The following is a 24,550-nucleotide window of genomic DNA, read 5'->3' as shown; positions in this document are numbered from 1 at the left end:
TTCAGACCCGGGGGGCGTTGCGGTGAGGACCTGAAGCTGATGGCGCTCGGGAAAGTCAAGGTCCTCCGCAGGGTATCTGCTTTGTGCCAGGATTTCCGTCCAACCCGAGAGTCCCAGGGCCCGCGCCAGGCCCGGAGCGCCCGACTCCCCCCCGCCCCCCCGCCCCGGGGTTCCAGCCGCCTCCCCAGGCCGACCGTGCAGGCTGGGACCTCGCAGCCGGAAAACGCCGCCCTTTCCTGTCGCCTACTCATTAACCCAGGCGGAGGACTCGAGAAGGAAGAGACGGAGACGGATTAAGAAAATTAATTAACCGGGTCCAAGCTGGGCCTCCGGGCGGAGGGGCGGGGCGTGCCCCGGCGGTCGCGGGAATGACCGGCGGGCGCAGGTGCCTCCAAGGACGGAATTTTAGGCTCCCGGGCCCGCAGCTGCGCCACTTGCGCCTCGTCGCGCGTCGGGGACCGCCGCCACCCGCCTGCCCCAGCTTCAGGCAAGTCTCGTTAGGGACCCCGCGGGAGAGGAAACACCTCCCCCTGGACTGGAAAAACCTGCAGCGTCGGCTGTTCGCGTGCCCACTCGCTCGGCTCGCAGCCCCGGGCGTCTCCAGTGCACCAAATCCACTCTCCGGGTTTTGGCAGCAGCTCCAAAGGGAGCGAGCTGGAAACTGACAAAACACGACCTTTCCCCTGAGCCGGGGCCACGAGTGGCTGGGGGACCCGGGGCAGGGTCGGCGCGGTCAGGTGGCCGCCTTCCTCGAGAGTCACCCGTCCGCGGCGCCCGAGCCTCGCCGGGCTAGATCGGCTTGTTGGGACCAGGAGAGGTGGGCGCAAGAGGTTTAGTGCAGGTGTCCGGGTGCGGGCGGAGTCCCTTTGTCCTCAGGCACCCAAGGCGCTAGCACCCCGGCGTCCCTCTTTGAACCGAGTGTCTCCCGCGACCTCTCTTTGTGCCGAGGGAGCTGAACGCTGCGGCTCGGATCAAAGCCGCATCCCTAAAGGTGGCGCCAGGGCGGTAACGATGGGTGCCCATTGTACTCTGGGGGCCCGCAGGCGCTGTAGCGGCTGACCCCCGCCCGCTCTGCCCGGCCCGGGCACAGGTACCGCGGCGGGGTGGGTCTTCGGGGCCGCGCGCACCCTCCGGCCCGCCCAGGCCCGCCCCCTGCGCCGTCGGCCCCGCCCCCAGCGGCCCCGCCCTTCACAGGTTCAGGCTCAGCGTCCCGTCGCTGCGCGCTCAGTCTGGCTCGCACCTTCCCTCCCGAGTGTGGCCGGAGCGGTTTAAGGAGCCCAGCGGCGGGGCTGGAGCGCGGGCGGAGCCTGGAGACCCGCGGCCCTGGGGGCCTTTACGCCGACTCGGAGTGGATAGTGCTGTGAGGTGCCGCGCGGCCGAGCCGGCTGAATCTGCGGGTAACGGACCGGGACGGCGTGTGCCCTCGGGAGGCGTCCGTGTGGGGCGTCCCGCCGTGGGGCAGCGGCTGGGTTCGTCGGGGTGGCTGGTGAGTTGCTGCCTGCCCAGGGCTCCTTCCTCTTTGCTTGTGAGTCTGTCCGATCCGCGGTAGTGGCCGCTTCCGGCGTGCGCCGGGTACTAGGCTTGGAAACGCTTAGGGAGCGGGGATACCGAGAACATCGCCTTCCCAGCTGGTGTCCAAAGGACCAAGGGAGACCATAAAGCAACCCGGGAGGGGTTCGGGTGGCATGACCAGGACGCAGAGCTCCACCATTTGTGCCCACCACTTTTCAGGGTGGAGCTGCACGGCTACGCTGCACCCTCCGAGCTATTGACAGCCATTCTGGGCGCGTATTGCATTTTTCCATCCGAGAACAAACCGCACATGGCTACCGCTCCCCTCCCATCATGGGTTGGCACCAGGGCCGCACATGGGTGCACCGTGCGGATCTGCGGTGGCAGTACCCGCCGGGTGCCCTCTCCTCCCTTGACAGAGGGCATTGTGGCTGGAGCTCCAACCTGCAGATCTGGCAGTTTATAATGGGGTTTTTTGTTTTTTGTTTTTTTTTTTTTACTGTGGTTTCTGAACAGCTGAAGCGTTTTCAAGATTTTTTTTCTCCTTGAAACTGTCTTGACACAGACGAGTATCAGACATGTGAGGACGAATGGATCTGGCCAGTCATTTTTTTGTTATGAATTATTGTACTCCATCCCCCTCTCGACTTTGGGAGGCATGTGTTTCATCTTATAAATAGAAAGTAGCATATTTTTTGGCAGGACCTCCTTTATACTGTACAGTCTAGGAGAGGTCAGTTTAAAAATAAATATGCACTTGAATGTTGAATTACCGAGAGCCAGGCTGTGGCTGGGACAAGCTGCGTGGACAGCAGCATCAAAGCCCGGAGCGCAGCTGTGTTGAAAAGAGTAAAAGCCCCAGAGTGCAGCCCAGGCTGACAGTCAAGTAATTACATTTTGTTTAAAAAAAAAAAAGTGAGTGAATTAAAATGAGGGCGGGAATAGGAATGTCAGGAGGGTATTGCAACATGAATCCTTCCAGCCGTGGTATATTTGGGGGAGTCGCTGCTTGTGTATACTGAGGGTGTGTGTGTGGGGGGGGGTTCTAGGGAGGGAGGTGCTGGGAAGGGTGAGGGAATTGATGACTGTGTTAGGGAGACAAAGATTTCCTCCCAACCCCCAACTTTTAGGCCTCACAATATTCAAGAGTTTCTTGGGGGTGCTGCCTTTTAGAAAGAACAAGAAATTAAGAGTGCAGCAGATGTCCGTATTTGAATAGCAAAGCCAGTCTTGGAGACTTCCCCTTCACATCATAGGGAGACAAAAGGCTCCACGGGAAGCTGTGATGATGCCCCAGGGGTATCTCAAAGGCAATTTAAAAGACTCCTGTAATGTTCTAACTTAGAAAAGATCTTGCATGTAACAACCAAGAAACGCAACTTCTCCTTTTTTCTGGACACTTCTAGAGGTCTTTGACACCACCTGTAATTTGTATGAGCTCTGATTGGCAGTTCAAGAATCAGCTAGACTGTAGGTGTGTGACACGAACCCTTTTCCGAAGAGATTTAAACACTCAGGAGATGAGTTGGGGCAGCTGTGAAATGTTCAGCATTGTCACATGTGGAATCAGGGATTGGGCGTATTTGTATAGTCGAGGAATGGTGGAAAGTTCTTCATTAAGTCTCCCAAAGAATGTCGATTTCCCAATGGGCCTCGCTCACTGAACGCGACACTTGAGTACCAGCCTCTGGGCTCGCAGATAAGAACTTTACAGAAATTTGGAAGTGTTTCTGGGTCCATGGCAGTTTCTGTTTTCCAGTGGTATCATCTGCAAGAGATTTACATTATGAATTCCATGATTGGAACACGGTGCTGTGGCCGTGGCAGCGGCTACAGACATGAAATAAGATGAGCTCCCCCTTCCCTCCCAATCTGAGCAGGGAAATTCTGTTTTCTATCTGAACTTAACATGTAAAGACAGCTAAAGTAATGAGTGTTGCACTTTATTTTTCTTTTCATTGTAAATATAAATGTGCAAGAAGAGTAAATACAAAGCCCTAAAAATTATCGCGGAAGTGCTCACATGCGCTGGTTTGTCTGTCTGCTGTCCAGCTTTTCCTTTAATGTGGTGTTTTGTTTTATGTCCAGCATGCTCACAAAAGCTGCCCTTTTTTGCTTCTAGAATTCGTGGTATTCAACAGCAGTGGGGACAAAGTTGTTTTAACCTATATCACCCCCAAATTTTTACCAGGCCATCAATTTTTCACCAGCTCTGTGCCCAGTAGCCACGGTGTTTATCCAGTGCGTGAAGTACAGTTCATAACCTGAAGAGACCCTCCAGAAAGACCCCTCTGATGTTTTCTTTTTAATTATTAAAATTCTTATTATTGGTCCAATTTCATTTCAGCCTGGCCTAATTCTTTCTAGCCAGAATCCTGCGAACCTGATTATTCATTGATTGAAGAAGAACTTCAGTCTATTTTTAAATGCAGCATGTTTGCCAGAGAACAAGGATAGTCATTTGAAACTGGTAGATTCAGCCAGATACAAAATCTCCTTTAGCAAGCACTGAAGTCCAAGAATTCTGCTAATATATCACTTGTTCAGGACTTAGGATGATAAAGGTACTTCCTACATGGAGCCTGTCCTGAATGCCAAGCAATCTTCTCGGCCCTTTACCTCGATGTAACTCACTTATTTCTAGCAATCATGCCGTGGAGGAAACTGGTCATATCCCCATTTTACAGATGTGGAAGCTGAGGGCAGACCTGTTTTATACTTGCCCAAAATTACACTGAAAGGAGCAAACCTAAATATGCCTATGCAATGTAATTGGCATGCAGGAGTGGCTAATCCCGCCTGAGTGTCAGCACCTCTCCGGGGTAGGGCGATGGGGAAAAAGCCCTGAGGTTAAGAAGCCTCTCTGAGGCTGCCCTGGGCTCATAGCCTTGCTCTGGCACTTAATACCTATGAGACTTTGAGCAAATTACTTAGCCTGCATACCACAGCTTAGCAATGATAAAATAGGGATAATAATATTAACTCTGAGAATGAAATGAGTTAAAAAAAAAAAAAAAGTGATGCATTCCGAACAGTGCCCAGTCCAGAGTAAGCACAACAAAAGGTTGATGCTTTCATTGTTGCTTGTATTTTTTTCCTAGGTGCCTAATACTGGCTCTCTTGTTTAATATCCATAACTACCCTTTGAGGTAGATAGTATTGTTCTTATTTTCCGGATGAGAGCACAGCCTCAGAAAGGTTTGGTAACTTGGCCAAGGTCACACAGCTGAGTAAGTAGCAGAATCAGGTTTGAATTCAGGTCTAGTTGAGCTTGTACTGAACACCACACCCCCACCACTAGGGAGGAGCGGCGGGGAGGCTGTTCCGTAGGACTCTTGTGAGGGTTTTGGAACTCCTTTCGTAGTGCCCCATATTCAAAGGAAGCTGGCAGTAATTGCCAGCCTTGGGGATACCATGTGAACGATTTCAGTTTTGAAGATGGTCTCACTGGTATGGCAACAGTCTTCTCCTGCAGTGGATCCATCATCAAAGTGCTAAGAGTTAACCTGAGCATTTAATTTATACCATAAATGAACAGATGTGCCACGTGAAAATGTAGGATTCAGAAGTGAAAAGGGGAAAGAAAAGCCCGAGACATCCAGGAACGAGCCCAGGATGAAGTGGAGCTTAAGGTGGACCACATCCTCGCGTTGAAGTTCTGAGAAGCCAGGGGTTCCAGTGTCCCATAACCAGTCTGGATGGTCACCTCCTTCAGGCCAGTGACCACACCCACAGTGCCGGGCCCTTCAATCCCGTGGCACCCAGTGGACGTTTAATACATGTTTCATAAGGACGCTGCTTCAGGAGGGGCTAAGCAAGAGGCAGGAGCCACCAGTAAGCTGGGCAGGAAGGTTCTGTCCTTGGCGGAAGTCGGGTGGCATTAACAGTTTCAAGTTCTACACATGCCTGGGGCCCTGCCAGATAAGCTTCTGGTGTGACAGAGAGAGGAAGGAGGCTTGGGAAACCCACTAGAGGTGCCCTGGATAACCTGGGGTGGGGGGCAGCCTGGCCTCCGCTGCCTTGGACTTACGGGATTGTGAGTAGCTGGGGGAGGCTGCTCAGACCCAAGTAGGGGTTCTAGAAAGCATAGCTCGAAATAACTCAGGTTGCCTCAAAACCAGGAGCAGTAGCCTTCCAGTTGTCTGCCTCCATTTGGAATCTGCCCTTCTCCTGCCCCACTCTTTTAAAGGTTACAAAAGGAAACAGCACCCCACAAACCAGAATAAATAATATAAGTAGCCAAATAGTTTTACAGCAACAGTTGGGTATGTTTCTTTCCCTACCAAAAAAAAAAAAAAAATAGCCTTCCTTGGCCTTGATACATTTCTTCAATGCCAAGTTCACCAGTGTCTCATGATGATGGTCTGAGTTCAACAGTACCTCTGGTGGAAAAGCCATTTTTAAAATGAAACCACAGTTTTATAATATGAATCATGATATTGATATTTTAAAAGTTCTCTGTTTCTGAATAGCCAGGCAAACTTGGAAGCTGGTGCATTCCAAATTAGTATATGTTGAATCCTTGTTGCTTGCCCAAGTCATGGATTAATAGTAGAATCCTCCTCGAGTCTCAGATTTGAAATTAAAAGAACCTGATTTTCAGTGATTTCGGTTTTGTTTGCATATTTGAAAAAGTCATTATTCACCTTCTAGGCTTCGGTTCTTTGTTACACCATGTTGCAGTGATAACAGTCTGCAGTTAGCTAGGACAGCACCACCTACCTCGTACCCCGAGATAGGAATAGCATCAGGAAAGGATTCTTTGAGAAACTAGCTTGATTAAGGTCCCTTTCTGCAGGACTTTTCAGAGCATTTAATATGTCACTGTGTTTAGTGAATCTCCACAGGGAGACGGTGTCCAGAGTCTCTGAAATCATTAGCCCACAGAGCAGCTGGCAGGTTTAGTCGGGCAGGAAACACACTCTGGGAGCCATCGAGCCAGAGGCAGAAGCCACACACCGCAGTCTGCCCTGCAGAGCTGAAGGAACCCAAGGACTTTTTAGAGAACCACAGGGTTAGAGCCAGCCACAAGGACACACCGGAAGGTGTGAGCACACCTGTCATTCTGCTATTTGATCAAATTAGTGCAAGACTGATGAGAACAATCACAGAGGTACTCGACGTGCAGCAGCAGGGTCTGGCCTTAGCTTTGATCCAGATGAATGGACTCCAGGGTCTTTTTCTCATCTCTTCGATGAGGCGTTTGGTGCTAGGTCACCTCTAGCTGCAGAGTCCAGTGAGCCCGGAGCAGTGACACTTATCAGCATAGCTCTCTTACTGCTAATATTGTAAAACCCTGGGTGAAAAAACAGACCAGTGCGGATCTGCAGCGAGGCAGCCTGAGCCAGCGTGCAGGGCGGGGAACTTCAAAGCCAGGCCTCTATTTAGACAGCTTACACACTCGGGAATCTGTCATGTTCTGGTGACAACTCGAAGGTCATATTTGTGGACACATCATGCCAATGATAAATCGCTGTGTGTTTAGTTGAAAAAGACCTGTTCTGTTCAAATTCATTACGATCATTTAGGCTGCACACATTTTTTAAACAAGGCATTTTGGGTTTAATGTGGCTTTGCCATTTCAGGATGTATTTGATTTCTTACCCTTTTTATTTATTTATTTTTTTAAAAAATTTTTTGGAGTTTTTCTTTTTTCTTTCTTTCTTTCTTTTTTTTTTTTTTTCTGCCAAGGGTCAGTTCAGACATCTAACGTTGATTTTAGCACAGCAGGAGACGAGGCTCGACTGGCCAGCTGTGTCACAAGGCAAACCCCAGCCCTTCTCTGGGTAGGCTCTGCCCCCTCATCTGTGAAGCCATGGAAGGGGAGGGATGGGGGTGCAGAGGAAGCAGATGGATGCTTTTCGGGCTGTAGAGTACTGTCATTCTCTGACTCTTCCTCCCCCTTGTATCCGCGGCAGTTCCGCAGTGTCTTAACCTTGTGTTGTGACACTTCATTTAAGTGATCAGTTACTGACCCTCCTGGCTACCTAGCCAGCCTGCTGGCTCCCTGAAGGTAGGGCGGAAGCTCGTTTATAGCAGCTTTCATCTTTTTTTAACAACAGAACCTAACGGAAAAGCAGACAATCTAGCCCCAGCCTGTGGCATGATTCTGCCTCTGGCACCGTCTTCTCTCAGTGTTGTCGGGCCAGAGGTCAGGTTCACTTAGCAGCTTGTTCAAATCCTGCCCTAGGAACGTTACTGTTTCCCAGGCGACAGAACACGCATGTTCAAAGGGAGGCCACCTCCGGTCCTTTCGGTTCTAGTGGTAAGGAGCCCACAAGCCAGCCCCAGACCTTGCTGCTCGTCTTCTCGTCTTCTCGGCTGGGCAGCTGTCGGTGGATGCGAGTGACTAGCCAGGGGCTGGATGAAGGCAGGTGACCTCTCAGTCCATCCCCTCAAGCCGCGTGCGTGCGTGCCTGTCATAGCTCCAAACTGTCTTTCTTGCCCTCAGATGGCTTCAGAGTGAAGGGTCTTCCACAGTAATGTTGATTTTTTGGCTTCATGTAATTTTAGTCTAAGTTTCTGTTCATGGGTGGGTTTTGTTCTGTCTTCTCGTGGCGAAGCCTTCAGCCGTGGGCTCCCCTGTGGGACAGGTGGGGTGGGGCGCTGCCGACATGTCCCCGGGGCAGTGCGGGGAGGGAAACGGTGACTTCTTTCCAACTCCAGTTTTTTTTCAGAATGAGGAATTACGCTTGGAACCAGAACATGTGGGGTTTTTTTCACACAATTTAAAACAATCAGTTTATGCATGTGGCCAAATCCCAAGGTTTAAAAGAAATAAGGTTGGAGAAAAATCCTACCAGGGAACTTCTGGCCTGTTGTTACTTATGCAGCTCTGGTTTCTTGGAATAATTAGTAATAGTTGCCTCTTCCACTGATTAGTCAGCTCATTGCCTAACAGAACTTTGTCAAGCCCTTGACGTGTGTTGTCTCCTAAGAAGATACTGTTACTGTCCCCACTGTGCAGATGAGCAAACTGAGGCTCCCGGAGAAAATTACTGGCATTGCTTTGTACCTTTAATTTGGTACTAGGAAGGATGGGAAAAGATGAACGTTTTATAAGCTGGTAACCAATATTTTGATTCTAAGGATGCTCTTAACTTCATTAAAAAATATTCCATTTTTTCCTTAGAATTCCCTGGGAACTAGATGCTTCTGCAGAGGTAGAATCACAGACCCTAACATTTCACAGATAGAAGGATCCTTATTTCGGCCCTCCTCCCTCATTCTGACAAGATAAAACTAAGGCCCTAAGAGTTGAGAGACAGAAAACAAGTCCCCCTTCTTGGCCCAGTTCTCTTTCAAACTTTTTTTTTTCCTAGCCAAAGCAAAGAAAGAAATATAAACCCAGTCTATGAACAGATTTTAGAATTTTTTTAGTGGAAGAGGAGGAAGGAACGGGTAGGGAAGTTGGCCCTACTTTTCTCAGCCTCCCTTCCCTTCACCAGTGACCAGAGGTGACTTCCTTGAGCTCTGAGCGTTCCGGGGGACACGGGGTGAAGAACCACCATCATAAGGTACTTGTAATACTAAGGATAGATAAATCTTACACCCAGGTCTATGATTAGATCATCTCTGCGTGTCCGTAGCTTGCATGCACTTGCCAGGGACGGCTCCTCTCAGGGGCCTGGCCTAGAGGGTACGTACCCTAACTTCCCCAGGCAGGAATGCTTCCTCTCTCCCTCCCCTCTGGAATCCCCACTTGGGAACTCAGACTCAGCGGGAAAGCCTCTCCCTTTCTTCAAGCTGATTAACTCAAGTTGTCCTAGACTTCTTCCTCAGACACGGCCCCACCTGGCCTCGCCATGAACTTTTATCACATGGCTCCTTCTGTCCCTGGGACCATAGAGATTCCCTCTCACCTGACAGCGTACCAGATATTTAAGAAAATAACTAGAGGCCCTCACATTTTTCTTTACGTGATCAATAACGGTTGATTGTAATTTGCCCAACTCCCAAGAAGTCCCCTTCGCTCTCAAGGCTGGGAGAATTGTACCTGGAGAGAAAGGATGCGTGTACATTTGTAGGGGAAGTTGGCGTCCTCTGAGCAAGCTGGAGGTGGGAGTTGCAGTTGTGCAGAAGGTTCACACAGCGGACACGACCATTTTCTTGATGACCGCTACAGACAATGAAGGAGAAAGTGAAAGTCGTTATTTTGTCAATAGAATGCTTCCTTCCTGCATGTTGAATCTAGGAGATGCTCTGGTTTTTAGTTTGGTGTAAAGATGATGCTTGGTGTTTGCATAGCTCTCAGCTCTTATAAGCACCTTTAAGAGAAGCGGGTTTAGGGTAATTATGTCCATTTACGCAGAAGGCAACTGGCACCCACGTGTGTCCGGAGTTCTGCAAGGAGTTCTGCAAGGAGCCTGCGAGCCCAGCTCCAAGTTTTAGCCCAGGTGTCTTCTCCCCTAAGGCCTAGAACCGCAGTGAGAGCTCTGTCTACTGTTGTGTTTGCCAATATGTTCCTTCATTCGATAGGCGTTTTTCTTAAGTACCTGCCCTGTGCTGGTCCCACATTGCTATTCAAAGCAGCCATTTTCTGTAGAATGTCCATTACAGTTTCTAGAGGTTTCTTTGTACCTCTTGGGCCAAATAATCCAAATTTCCCCTTAACCCATTTCCTTTTGAAAGGAAAGGTCTGGAGAGCGAGCTCATTGTTTCTCCAGGGCCTCATTCTTTAAGATTGACTTAAATAAAACTAGCGAGTCTGCAGTCAGGGGAATGTATTGTCAATTTATTCTTGAGTCTTGCCTGTCTCTCTGAGACGCTATTTGCACGTTGCAGTCGAGGATAGAAGCCCTTTCCCTTTCAAATAGCACGATGACAAATATTCTCTGCCTTAATCCCAAAGATCTGTAAGAGCCTGTAGAATTACAGGAGCTTGCATGGCTAGCCTGTAAGATCTTACCCTGTGTGGATAGAGAAAGGTTAAAATGTCTTACAGATGGAAAAAGGAAAGAAAGCCTTTGCCACAAGAGGCCACAGCTCTGTCGTTCAATGATTTTATTTATTTTTTTTTCCCCATAGGGGTCCTAGAAAAACTCCATCTTGCATTTTCAACAGGACAGGCAGGGAAGGAAGTCAAGGCAATCTCATTTGTACATTCATTCAACAAACATTTGTTCAGTGCCAACTATGAATTAAATCTAGTTGTCTCCGCAGAAGGCAGCCCAGTGGGAGACCCAGTAGTGATTGCAGCCAAGTGTGATAGCTGGTGGGTTTGAGGGATAAACAAGGTACAGTAGAGGCTCGGAGTAAGAGGTCTTGGGGGGGCTGGCAGGAAATATTAGCTGCAAGAGTGGGCAGGACCCTGACCGCTAAAGTGGGCCTCACATGAGTTTTATGTCCAGGCTAAAAGGGTGGGCCAGCCTTTGAAGACCAAGAGTGACACGGTCACTTGGGCATTGTAGCTGGCTTACTCGAGGAGATGAGGTTGGAGGCAGGGAGACAGGTGGGGAAGCAAATGCTCTCGTGCAGGAGAGCGATCTGGAGGCCTAGGAAAGGCTGAGGCCTTGGGGTTGATCAGGGGCGACAGCAGTGGGCCTTGATGTGGAGAATGAGGCAGGGGAAGAAGTTGGGGGTAAGAGCCGCGTTTTGGATTTGGGTGACTTCCTGCCATTTACCGAGAGGAAAGTACGGGAGGCTTGTGCTAGGGAGGCAGAGAAAGGTGGCACATTCGTGTGGAACAAGTTCAACAGGAAGTGCCTGGGGGGAGCCAGCTGAAGTCTCAAAAGACTGGGGGGTAAAAGTCCGATGCTGTCTGTGCAGGAGCGGTGTTTTCTTCATGTCTGCTTTAGAATTTCCAATCCACTGTAGACTGGTACTAGCAGTGTGCACGAGTACCTCGGGCCCACACCCAGCTCCCAAACGTGTCAATAGCCCATCCAAGGAGAAAAAGCCACTGGTCCTGTCCTCGATGGTTACGGCAATGTCAAAAGTTTCTAGTAGCTCACTCTTGATTTCTTTACTCATCTTTTCATCCACTGGCCGTGGTCTGCAGAGCTATCTTGAGTAGTAACTTGAGACTATGTTATGTGTGGGCTGAAGACACTGATTTGGAAGTTATTGTTGGAGGGGATAGTTGAAGCCACAGGCAGGGTTGTCATTGCAGGGGGATTGTTAAGGTTTGGGGGATGAACAACAACCATCGAACCCTGTGGAAATGCCATAGCTAAGGCAGGGGCTCAGACTTTTTCTGTAAAGGGTCAGTTCATATCTTAGACCTAGAGGGCCACATAGCCTGTCCACAGCTACTCGGCTCTGACCTTGTCATGTGAAAGCAGCTCTACCAGGGTTTCCCAACCCCAGCACTACTGAGAATTGGAGCCAGATAATTCTTTGTTGTGGGGGCTGTTCTGTGCATTGTAGAATGTTTAGCATTTCCCCGAGCCCCACCCACTAAATGCCAGTAGCGCCACCACCCCCAGTCATGAGAATCAAAAACATCTCTGGACATTGCCAAATGTCGCCTGGGTGGGGGTGTGAAATCACCCTCAGTGGAGAACTACTGAGCTGGAGACAACATATAAAAGAATGGGCATACATGTGTTCTAATAAAACTTTATTTACACAAACAGGCCAATGTCTGGATTTGGCCCACTGAATATAACCTGCAGACGCAGGGACTAAGGGATGGACAGAGGGAAAACTAAAAGGGTTTCTTCAGTAACATTTGAGGGCCTCTGGTGTTCATTGCCCAGAAGGAGGCTGTCGGGAATCCATCATAAAGAGGAGATTTGTATCCGCAGTGGCTCTTACTCATGGCACGGTTGCCTACCTCCTTCTTACTGAGCTTAGCCCCTACCTGGAGATGCGGGACATAAAATCACAAAACAAAATAACAGAAACAAAATAATCAGAAAACAAAAATAACAAATAATAGCCTCGTTAGGAGTCCTCAGAAAGCCTCTGCGAGTGCAATACTGAGCCTGGATTACGTGAGGTGACTGAGGGAATTTTCTCTGGGAAGGAAGTGACTAAAGCGGATCTTGGGGGATGTTATAAGGAGGGGTTGATGGTAAGAAGGTGGGAGGACATTCCATGTAAGGAACACAGGGTTCTTAGTTTCAGAAAGTTGCGGGGGAAGTGAAGCGTCCCCAGTGAGGGAAGGGAGCCATTGTCCCCAGCGAAAGCCGTGTGGTGGCCGGTGCACGTGCTTCCTCTGGGAAGAGTTAACGGCACTGAAATGAACGCTGTTTTCTAGAACAGGATGTTTGTTTTTCTCCTCCAGCCTCAGGGGGCTTTTATAACTGCAAAATTTTAATCTTTTGGCTTTTCTTTTACATCAAGTCAAATTCCTTTTGAGATTCTTTTTGACAAAATTCTTTCAGCTGGTGTCTAGGACCATTTTATTCATTCTTGTTTCCTAACAAGGTGCAGTTACCCTCTCTGCCTCTCATTGATGTTGAGATAGTGTGTGGTTTCTTCTTTGTCCTGTCAGACCTGGAGGCAGGTAGCCTGCAGTGGCCACTCCATTCTAAACTCACTTGCGTGCCAGTTGTCACGTTAGCCATCCAGCAGCAAGTAAGAGCACAGACTGTGGAGTCCGGTGGTGGCTGAAATCCTGGCTCCTCCACGGCTTTGGCTGATTGACCTGAGATACGGGCTTAATCTAAGATTGTTTCCTAAGAGGTGTGTTGTAGTGCCCGCCTGGCCCAGGGCAAACACTCACCTGTTAGCCATTCATAGTCACAAGTGTAAATTCTCCAGAGAAACAGGCATTTCAAACTTGCCACTTCCTTGCGGAGCCCCTGGAGACTTGGACTGGGGCTTGGCACTCGGGAGCAAACCAACTCATCCCTCATGATGGAAGGGGTCGCAGGGGTTATGGATTTAAAACCTTCTTGGCTTGATGTTCCCTGCGTGCTGTGTGTAGTGGGAGGCAAAAAGAGAAGAGCCCGTTTGTGTCCGTAGAAGAGCTCTCAGCCTGGTCTGAGGGGACGTTCATTCATTTATTGAACAAATATTTGTGTACAGATATTTCTGTACAAATAACACAGGGGAGCCTGCCTTGAAAGTGGGTGGAGAATGGAATGGCCACTGCCGCTTCCAAATATACCCAGTGCTGGTATGAGGCGGAGAAGCCATGTGTCAGCCCATCCAATGAGAATGAATGATTATCAAGGGCTGGAGTAGGTTGGGAGAATAACGTGGAAAATCCCATATCTGTCCTTTTACCCTATTAGAGAAATAGAGTAATCAAGGGACCTAACCTTTGGGGGCCAAATTCTCTTTCTGTATTGATAATGTCGTTGCAGCTTTGCAGATCAGGTGGGATCCATTAGTTATGGAAGCACGCGAGTAGTTCACGGTAATGGGGTCATGTGATTCGCATCCCCCAAACTAGAGTGCTGCCTTGGTCCTTCCAGCCCTGAGACTGGGCCCCATGCAAAACTAGCTGTGATGAGTGAGTCAGGAGAACCTGTCCTCCTCCTGCCTTGCTACAGCACCCAGGGATCCATGTCCATGTTGCGTCCTCCCCAGTAACGGATTTTAATAGGGAGACAGGGTGTGTAATGGCCCATCTTCAAAAGTGGGGACTTTCGAGGTGGAGGTGCCGTCTCCCAATTTGGCTTCTAAAAAATCTTTCAACTAGTACAATTAGATGCTATAAATGTGAGGTGTGTACACGAGTTAGCAGTGAGTCTCCCATATGGTATTTTGTGGGTTTCTACAAAGCAGGTCATAAAAGAAAAATAAATACAAGCTGTTGCTGAATCATAAACGGGAAGTCCATTTATAAATAAGCGAAGGTGAAATGCATCAGGCTTTTTGAGTGGGTCCGTAAAATAGAGTCTGCTCAGTCTGGCTGTAAGGCCCTTTGCACGAGAGCTGAGCTGCTGGGGCTGGAGCTCGTGGAGTGCCCCAGCCTTGCAGCGGAGAGCTGTGTTGTCCTCAGTTTGGATGATACGGGAGAGGATAAGAATCTAAAAATAGAAACGGCATCTTCTTATCTTCTCATGGGTGGAGTAAATAGAATAAAAATATGAAAAGCATCTCTTCAGGATGCCATTCATTGGGTGTTCCTCTGCTTACATTTTTTTTTTTTCTGTCTTAGATTTTGATTGAAGTTCAATGTGAAGCTTCTAATACTATGACTTTTTTCCCATGAATTTCACATTCTTTGTCTGATTCAGAGAAGCCCTCCTACGGAGGTTTGCGAAAGGACTGGCATGAGTGCCCACACTGTGGTAATATTTTAGTGTTTCTGATCCAGGAGGTTGGCTTGTCATCCCTAGATTAGTAAAAACATGGCCATCTTCAAATGGAAAGTCTTCTAGCTAAAGTCCAGGAGCGTTTTCACAGGCGAATGTGACAGGAGGTCATGAGGAAATTGGCAGTAATAGTATCCCTGGGTAGGAGACTGAGAAGGAGCAGGGACCTGCCATGCACCACCGAGGAGGCCTGGGATCAGGGCTGCTCCCTGGGACGTCCCCAGACCTCGATCACACACCCCCAGCCACCTACTCCATCTTTGAGAAAACTGTCTTTTCCAAAATCTAGGTCCTTGTAGCTTCTGCCCAGTAATCCTAGGGCCTCAGAGAACAAATTAATCCCTTTTCTATTACAGTTAAATGAATCCTTCAGATTCCTAAAGATCTGTTTTCCCTCCGTCTGGAGTTTTTGTTCAGCTGCTCCCCTCCTTCAGCTTCTCACATGTCATGACCAAGTTCTTTGTCTCCCTGTTGGACTCCTCAGAACATACAGGAACATGTTTCAGGTAACGCTTATCCCTTCTAAAGTGTGGAGTCCATGGGGCACCTGGGTGGCTCAGTCGGCTGAGTGTCCAACTCTTGGTTTCAGCTCGGGTCGTGATCTCAGGGTCAGGAGATCCAGCCTCGCGTTGGGCTCCGCACTTCGCTCAGAGTCTGCTTGGGACCCTCTCTCCCTCTCCCTTTGGCCCTCCCCCCTGCTCTCTCTCTCTCTCTCTCTCAAATAAATAAATAGATATTTTTATCAATCAATGAATGGAGTCCAGGGTCAAATACAGTTTTCTGGGACTTATCACAGTAGTGTTATCTTCTTGTTGGCGGCAGAGAGAAGTGCCCTGAAGATGGCTGGGGTTGGAGAGGTTCTTAACTGGTTATCATCCGTCCCTGGGACTGATGGTTCTGGCTTGAAGGAGGACCTGTTTCATATTTCTGCTTGGGGCCCGGGTGGTGCAGCAGTGCTGGGTCTGGATGCTAGGAAGAAGGGAGGCAGGGTGAAAAGTGATCAGAAGCTAGGATGTCCTTGAAGGATGTGACAATGAAGCAAGCAAGGGGAAGTCCGCGCACACTGACTTCCCGAAAGCAGAAGAAAGGAAAAAGCCCGAAGGTCCCTCGGGATGGTTTCCCCACCCCCCACCTGCCCCTGTTTTTATACGTGTGTGTTTCAAATTAACATTGCAACCTGTTTCGTAGGATGCAAGAACTTTTTTACCCTCTCTCTCCACCAAGAATTACTCTAAAAATAATTAGTGGACTAACCAAACATTTCCTTTCTTAAAATAAATGGGATTTTTAAAATCTAAAGCTCTTTGTTCTTTTCAGATAAGTTGCCAGTCCCGTCAACTCTCAAGTGATTCAGGAACTGATTCGTTCATGTGTCACTTCTTAATGAACCCTGTCTTTGCCCACCTCCTGGCCACTGCCCTGCTTTGGTCTTTTTGGCATCATTCTATTTACCAAAAGGATGGTAAGGAAATGAATCAAAGGGCTGCTTCGGGGTTTTTGTTTTTTGTTTTTGTTTTCCATTGACTTATCCCTGCTGCGATGATTTCTCTTACTAACACTATCACTTATGCTTCATTCAGTCACCGGAAAATGAAATGGGCTAGCCTAGTGCTGGAAGGACGCCCCGACACTTGGCCGTTCTTATCAAAACCGTGACTTTAACTTCCCCTCAAGCCCTATTGAATCCTGGAACCCTTGGATTTCTCATAAATCCCTGGAAGCCGGGGCCTGTGCATTTGCAGCTGGGCTGTGTGCGGCCACATCTGCCGGACGTTCTCTCTCACCTTGATAGAGGGTGACAAGCCACTGACCAGGGAGTTGACCCCTTTCGTTGGCGAATCTATCCTCTTCCAGTGCCCAGGGACTGGGACCTTCGTTTTCTAAGGGATCTAATTTCCCAGATGAATATTATCTCAAGTGTCATCGAAGGGGAGAAAGAGGAGCAAATAGTGACCCAAGAGCGCACAGGTAGGGATTAGCGATCGTGGAGAGTTGAGATTTCAGGGTCAAGAGGAGGGTTTTTGAGAAAAGGCTCCACATGGGAAGATTTCTTTCTGTTTTCTGCTCTTTTTCTTTCTTGCCTTCCTGCCTTCCTTCCCTCTGACTTTCTGTCTTTGGATTTGAGGAAGACGGTGGGAGTAGGGGAATGATGGCAATACAAGAAAGCTGGAGAGCCGGGAGAGCCCCCAGGTGTGGGGGGGCAGCATCCTGTGGGTGGTCCTGTACCAGGGGGTCACGATGGTTGGTAGAGTCTTGCCTGATAGAAAAAGGCTAGCAGTTCTCTTCATTTGGCCTATGGAACACCCAGAGGGCCTGCTCCCCAGTCCTGGTGGAGTAGTTCACATCCGGCCTGTAAGCCCCTCCTTCCTCTCTCCCACCCCATCCTACATCCCCTCCCAAGCGATCCCACTTCCTTCTGGGCAGAGGGCAAAGCCTCTCCAGTGTCAGCCTGACTCAGGCTCTCCCCCTGGGATTCGCCCATGCTCTGCCGACTGCCCCACCGGTCAGCTGCCAGCAGCCTCCCGGAGCCCAGGTCTCCTTTTCTGAAAATGGTGAGCAGGGATGGGGTTTCGGGTTGGGCATGTAGAACCATCCCGTCGTAGAGCAGTGTCTGTGTCGCTAGCCGCCGTCTGGACAGGAACCGTATGCCCAAGCCCCAGGCCTCTTCCTGCCCATCCTCCTTCCACATGGACACTGGCTGCATCCTTATGTCTCTTGCCTCTTCTCATTTCTTTCTGACTAAAAACCTTTTCTTGTGAGATCTTTTCCATTCTGCCAGATAACATTGGTGCTGCCTCTTGAACGCGACTGCCTGGTCCCTGCAGGAGGGGGTGGTTTGTCCCTGGGCCACGCCCCGGCGAGACAGGGTCAGCCCTCTCATGAGGTCTCACCCACATGCCACCACCCTAGATTTTGGCTTTTGTTTTTTTGGTTTTTTTTTTTTAAGATTTTATTTATTTATTTGACAGAGAGATAGACAGCCAACGAGAGAGGGAACACAGGCAGGGGGAGTGGGAGAGGAAGAAGCAGGCTCATAGCAGAGGAGCCTGATGTGGGGCTCGATCCCGCAACGCTGGGATCACACCCTGAGCCGAAGGCAGACGCTTAACGACTGAGCCACCCAGGCACCCCTAGATTTTGGCTTTTGAACACAATCGCCACAGAAACATTTGCGTTAGGGTCCAGTTGGCCAGACGCAGTAGGCTTTCTGGGACCTGTATATAAAATTCGCTCCAACGTGCAGCCTCAGCCCTAAGCAGCACTTTTTTTTCCTTTTTTTTTAAATAGCTAATTGCTAATTCATTCACATGGTTCAAAAACCCAAAATCATAAAAGGATATACAGTGAGAAGTTTCTCGCCCGCCCTCGTCTGTCGTATTCCGTCCACTTCGCCCCGTGGGCGGCCCCATGCTTAGCTTCCTGTGTAGCTTGTGGAGAGGTTTTACAGACCTGCCAGCCCAGACAAGTGTGTCTGTATACTTCGGCACCTGTTTTCCCCTCGAAGATAGAGATCTTTGAGCTCTTTCTATATCGGCATACAAGGAACTGCTTCGTCCTTTCTAAGACCTGTGTGATATTCATTTGTACGGGGTGCGCCTTAATTCAGTGTAACCCGTCCTCTGTCAGTGGACAGTTAGGTCATTCCAGCTCCAGACCGTTGGAAGTTCCTGCGTGGACGGTCTTGTGCAGGTATTATTTCCCACATGGGTAAACCGGGTAAATCTCTGCCAGTGGAATTCTGGTGTCGAAGGCACGGGCCTTGCAGTCTTGATAGATACTGTCAAACCACCTGCCACCCAGCTGGGGTCCTTTGGGGCTCCCACCACGGTGTATGCAGGGCCTGACCTCCCCCTCATCAGCCCAGGGTGTTAGCACACATTTGTATCTTCAGCAGGCTCTGGGATGCACCCCCTTCCTAACTGGGCCGCCGACGGAACTCCCGGCAAGTATGCTCGCTCAGCGTCGAGACCTTCAACTCTGGAGCCCGGCCGCTCGGCTCGGAGCCTCGTAGCCACGTAGCCTTGGCAGAGGGACTCAAGACCCATCGTCCGTACCGCAGAGCCTCATTTGTAAAATGGGGCTCCTAACGGTAGCAGCCTGGTGGGCTCTGGTGCAGGAGCTGCGTTGGAACCGTGCCCGGAACACAGAGATGCCGTCAGTGACGCCCACTGGTGGCTCCCAGGGGCGCGAGCGTGCCCTCCCCGGGCCCGGCTGCTTTGTGACCGCTGAGGAAACCGCCCTTAGGTTTCCGTACTAGCGAGGGCAGAGGAGATGCGGAGAGAATAGTCCGGCCGGGAAGGGAAAGGGGCCATGGATGTACATCGGCTGAGAAGCCCGGGAGCCCAGAGTACCCGAAAAGGAGGGGAGGAAGCAGCCAGTGTAAGACAGGCTCCTCACCAGATAGTGATCTGCGGGATGAAGCGTGGGTGCCCCTGAGCTGGAGAAGGACGGAGAAGATAGGGGCATGGGGTCAGAGCCCCATTTCCCCAGCATTCCGTCGCAAATAGCTACTCATCTAAAGTTGTAAAACTGACATTTTCGTCCAAAATTCCTTAAAAAAAAAAACCCAAAAAACAATTTCCAGTGTATTTGGGAGCTCGTAGCACTGGCACATGGTAAAAATTCAATACAAATTATTGTTTGCAAAGTCCTGGAAGCCTACGTCCCTGTCAGGCAGTAAACACTGTGTAAATATTTATAGAAAGGAAAAGGCCTTTTACGGTATCTTCTCTCTCTCCCACTCCCGTCCCACTGCCCGCAGCTTCTGTGGCCCTCACTCACCAACCCTTTCCTTACTTTTTGTTGCCTCCTTCCCACCTTTGTGTCCATGCCACTGACCTAAAACCCAGCTTTGACCAGGCCGAGCTAGCCTCTGGCGAGGGGCTTGCAGTGCCCGTGGCAGTGGCCGTGGTCGTGGCCGTGGCCAGGGAGGGAGGGCTAGGCGTTCCTCACCTGAGCCTTCCGGGTGCAAGCGTTTCCCTTGTCCCCAGCTCACGCCGTCCTTGTTCCAGTGCAGGGCGATGGTGCGGGATCCCGTCAGCAGGGCGGCGACCCGTTCGCTTGGCTGCGTCTTCTTGGTATTTTTCTGCATAGTTTGAAGTGCTCTGCCTCGGTTTCTGGCCTCGCATGACCCTGACTCCACCAGCTGACCACGGGCAGCCCTCGCTTGCCCCTGAGTTGTGGTGGACACACTGTATCTTTCCATGGCAGCTGTCCTCCTGGCCGTGTGTGCTGAGGACACCGCGCCAGTGGGCAGCTGTCCCTCGGGGCTGTCTCCCACCTTCTGTGGGCTCGGCGCCCCGGCGGCTCCTGCAGGCTCTCGTCCACCACGCTGTGCCCAGAAGCGCAGGAAGGCAACGCCCGCTACCCTGGGTGACAGGGGCCCTGGGGTGTTAGACCCTTACCAGGAAGTTCTGATGTTGGGATCCAAGACTTTAGATTTGTAACATTGGTGACTGCCACCAGACTCAAATTCGAGTGAAAATTGAGAGAACATCTGGACCCACCAGCCTGGCTTCTTACACACACAGTGTCCCCTTCTTCGGTATCAAGCCCCTCTGTGAGTGACACAGTGTTTCCTTGGGATCCTCACCTCAAGTGGGAAGCAGAACCTCGGGACACCCTTGTGTGGCCATAACAGCAGCACCTCGGGGAGCTTGTTGGAGCCAGGGCCTTAGTCGGGACTGAAGAGAGGGAGAGATGGCAAGTGTGTGGTCCCAGGTGGCAGCTTCAAGGTCAGCTAACTCCGGGTGCAAATCCCCTCGTGCTGTCTGGGCCTCCTCCCCACACACGAAGCCAGGGCACGGTGGGCCTCTCCAGCTCATTGCTCCCTGCCTTGTCGAGCCTGGGTGCAAGCCAGTTCCCAAACAGAGCTAGTTGGTACCTCGCCAGTGGGTGCCAGGGCACAGTGCCTTCCACCTGCCACGGGGAAATGAATTTAAAACTCTCGCCAAAAGGAAAGAAGTATGCAGCAGATACGTACGGCCTCCGGCTGCTACAAAGCACATGTGGCTGGCTCTCTTCAAGCCACCACCCAACTCAGCCCTTGGAGTATTTACTTATTTATTTATTTATTTGCTCTGCTGCCAGTGGGAGGGGTGCCCGATGGGAGAGGTCTCACCGAGCCATTTCAGGAATTCCTGCAGTGGGAAAGGTTTTACCTTCCCCACATCAGCTGATGTGATTGAAGAGTTAGAGGGTTATTCTTAAGAGATGAAGAGTTTCTCTTCTGTAAGATGAGAACCTGGAGCCCCACACCACCTAGCTTAGCATGTGCAAGGGGGGTGTGTGAGTTTTCCATGCTGGTAACACACGACCACAAGCTTGGTGGCTCACACCACCATCTAGTAATTGTCCCACAGTTTCTGTGGGTTGGGAGTGCAGGCAGGGCTTTGCTCCAGGGTCTCATCAGGCTGTGAGCCAGCTGTCAGGGCTGCGGTCTCATCAGAGGCTCAACTGGGGGGGGGATCACTTCGCCAGTTCCCTCAGGTTATTGGCAGAATTCATCTCCATCGGCCCTCCCTCAGCGCGGCAGCTTACCTTTTCAAGGCCGTTGAAGGAGTCTTTCTCAGTCTGCTAAGATGGACTCTTTCATAATATAACCTAACCAAGGGGGGCCATCCCATCCTCTTTGCCATATTCTGTAGGTTAGAAGAAGGTCTTAGGCTTTGCCCACAAAGGCATTAACACAAGGAGCCACATCATGGAGGTTTCCTTGGGGTTCCTTCCACTCGAGGGAGAGGATTTGAGCTTTATCAGTAAATGTTTCAGAAGTATTCCCAAGTGAAGACCCAGCCTGTTATAGGTGATCACACTTTTTTTTCTGTGAAAAGAAGCAGTTTAGTTCTTTTCCTTCCATCTCAGAATGCCTCAAGTCTTGAAACCCTTGACAGCCTTGCTCTCTGTGCCACAACCTGATTCCAGCTACAGCTCTTCTGGCTCTTACAGCTCTCTTACTGGCTGGAGGTGACTGAGAAAGGGCGATTTATTTTTTGATACCCAAATCCCTGTTTTCTAATGTGTGCGAATGCAGTTTGCTAAGATTTTGTTGACCAGTGTCACTTAGTAAATATTTCCAGTCCCTTTGCTTTTATAGGACTATTCACTATGTTGCATTAATTTTATTTGGACACGGAACTCAACAACAAAATACTATCAGTCTTGCTAGTATGAACACCAAACAAAAGAGAAAACACATTTTAAAGCAAATCCTCTTGTATCTAAGGAGCTGAAATCACTCTGGTCATGTGCTGACAGCAGTTCTTATAATAGAGGAAAAATCTAAAATCTTAGACATGTGCAGAAAATTGTGTCCATGGCCATATTTAGAAAGTGCTGACGTCATAGGTATGAGGTTTCTCATCTCTTTCTTTCCTTTTTTTCTTTTCTCCCCCTGAAATAAGACTAAGATTAGTGGACCCCTAGTGAAAGACCCGAAGATTAAAGTTTTTATCCCACTTGATGGAGGGAGAAGACAAAATCAGGCTTGGCTCTGGATGGAACTGGGCCTGCCATTATATATAGGCTCTTGTGGAAAAGGCAGGCCCCAGTGACCCCCGCAGGGCCAGCTAACTATAACCTGCTTTGGTTTCCTTTCCAGGTTTCTCCCCATCGTGGAAGGGGTTGGATGATATGCCTGGCTCTCCAGGACACCGCACTTGGCTGTAACTTCAGGAAGGCCTCTTAAACCCCAGCTCATTTCAGAGACCACTTCTGGAAGCTACTTGAGAAAAAAAAATGATGTGACAGATCCTATCAGAAGAGGCTTTTCGGAAACAGAACAGCTGTGAAGAAAGTGGCCCTTTTCCCTGTCGCAAAGTAGACATTCTCCAATTCCAAAATGCCAGCCAAAACCCCAATTTACCTAAAAGCTGCCAATAACAAGAAAGGCAAGAAATTCAAACTGAGGGACATTTTGTCCCCCGATATGATCAGCCCTCCCCTCGGAGACTTCCGCCACACCATTCACATCGGCAAAGAGGGCCAGCACGACGTGTTCGGCGACATCTCCTTCCTGCAGGGGAACTACGAGCTGCTGCCCGGGAACCCGGAGAAGGCGCGCCTGGGCCCGTTCCCGGGGCACAGCGAGTTCTTGCGGGCCAACAGCACCTCCGACTCCATGTTCACCGAAACGCCCTCCCCGGTGCTCAAAAACGCCATCTCCCTCCCGACCATCGGAGGGTCCCAGGCGCTCATGCTGCCCTTGCTGTCGCCCGTGACGTTTAATTCCAAACAGGAGTCCTTTGGGCCGGCCAGGCTGCCCCGGCTTAGCTGTGAGCCCGTCGTGGAGGAGAAGGCCCCGGAGAAGAGCAGCCTGTTGGAGAATGGGACGGGCCACCAGGGGGACGTCTCGTGGGGCTCCAGCGGCTCCGCGTCGCAGTCCAGCCAGGGCAGGGACAGCCACTCCTCCAGCCTCTCCGAACAGTACCCCGACTGGCCGGCCGAGGACCTGTTTGACCACCCTGCCCCGTGCCAGCTCGTCAAGGAGAAGACGAAGTCGGAGGAGTCCCTCTCTGACCTCACGGGGTCCCTCCTGTCCCTGCAGCTCGACCTGGGGCCCTCCTTTTTGGATGAGGTGCTGAATGTCATGGATAAAAATAAGTAACAGACACCGCCCACTCTTGTCCTTTGGGGTAAAAGGTATCAAAAAATAAAAACTAAACCACAGTCGAAGAGAAGAGCTTCGCTGGCTATGTGTGCAGTTGTGTGTGATGGGTTTTCTAAACTAAGGTTCCTACGAAATATTTTTTGTACCTGTTATGCCCTGTTTGCAAAAACAATTAGGGAAAAAAACAAAACAAAACAAAAAAACAACCGTCCTGGCAGAAAGGAAGTGAGTCAGTCCGAACCCATTTTCGGCGGGTATTGCTTATGTTCAGCTCACCTTTTTTGTTTCCGGGCACGTAAGAACTCTGGCTCGGCCGGGATTGGCACTAGCTACGAAGGGCTGCACAAGTCACGTTAAAGAACTTGACAGAACTCCAGCGTTTTCTGAGCAAGAAGAAGTCAGAATTTATTTAACACCTAAGCCTTTTTTCTAGACTCTTTTCTATGTTACATTATTTGGGCTCACCGTAGCAAATTCTTCAGTGTTTAAACTGTTCTCTGTTTTCACATTTGAACAACTTGATGGGTTCGGGGGATTTTCTCGTAGCTCTTATATATCCCTACATATTATATCTATCTCGTGAAATTTTGACCGTCGGCTACATGTTGGTAAGACACGAGCAAAGTATTACTGTAACTAAGTTATTTTTAAAGTTAAAATATATTTTTATGTGCCTTTGGCTTTTTATTGCAGAGTCTACATTTTATAGATATTACATCAAATGTTGTCATTTGACTTGTTTCCATTGGGTTCCATTGTAAGCTGCGTCTGTATATGTTTGGAAAAGTGTATTCATACTTAGCTTTATTTCTTTTCCTTCGTCTGTTAGCATACTTTTCACAGCACTCAACAATGGATTGTAAAGCATAAAGGCACAGGTTACTCACGATGCTTCTGCAGAGACTGTGGGCTACACCATATAATGTTATTTGGAAATATAGGTATTTTAGTACAGTACATACTTGCATTACGTAGGTACTTCATGCGACACAATAAAGAGTAAATGTTAAAATGAAGTTGCTTGTTTATAGTAATAAACAAAAGTGTAAGAGAATAATAATATTTTACTTAAGTCCAGGGCTAGAAAAATTGCTTCTCTAAAGTGTACGTGAGCCTTTAAAATAAGAGATGATTTCCATCCACTCTGCAATTTGGACCTTTGCCCAAAGGTTTGAGATTCCAGAAACAGGCCCCTTCAGTTTTAGGAAAAATGAAC

The 24,550-nt window shown here is 49.6% G+C and overlaps 1 protein-coding gene across 2 annotated transcripts; it reads left to right on the top strand.

Annotated features, from left to right (window-relative positions):
• Positions 1-795: 795 nt before the first annotated feature.
• CDC42EP3 (CDC42 effector protein 3) lies at positions 796-24,350 on the top strand. Of its 2 annotated transcripts, none has more exons than XM_040623117.1 (2): positions 796-817; positions 22,327-24,350. In XM_040623117.1, exon 2 carries the CDS (start codon positions 22,567-22,569, stop codon positions 23,329-23,331), a length of 765 nt encoding a protein of 254 aa, XP_040479051.1. In that variant the 5' UTR covers positions 796-817; positions 22,327-22,566; the 3' UTR covers positions 23,332-24,350. The 2 variants fall into 2 exon arrangements, with proteins under 2 accessions (XP_040479051.1, XP_040479050.1); XM_040623116.1 differs by lacking the exon at positions 796-817 and adding an exon at positions 1,190-1,486.
• The last annotated feature ends 200 nt before the right edge of the window (positions 24,351-24,550 follow it).

The sequence above is a fragment of the Ursus maritimus genome, unplaced genomic scaffold (genome assembly GCF_017311325.1).
Source record: "Ursus maritimus isolate PB19 unplaced genomic scaffold, ASM1731132v1 scaffold_6, whole genome shotgun sequence".
Lineage (NCBI taxonomy): Eukaryota > Metazoa > Chordata > Mammalia > Carnivora > Ursidae > Ursus > Ursus maritimus.
Note: the sequence above shows the minus strand (reverse complement) of the source record. Positions and strands in the feature narration are given on the sequence as shown.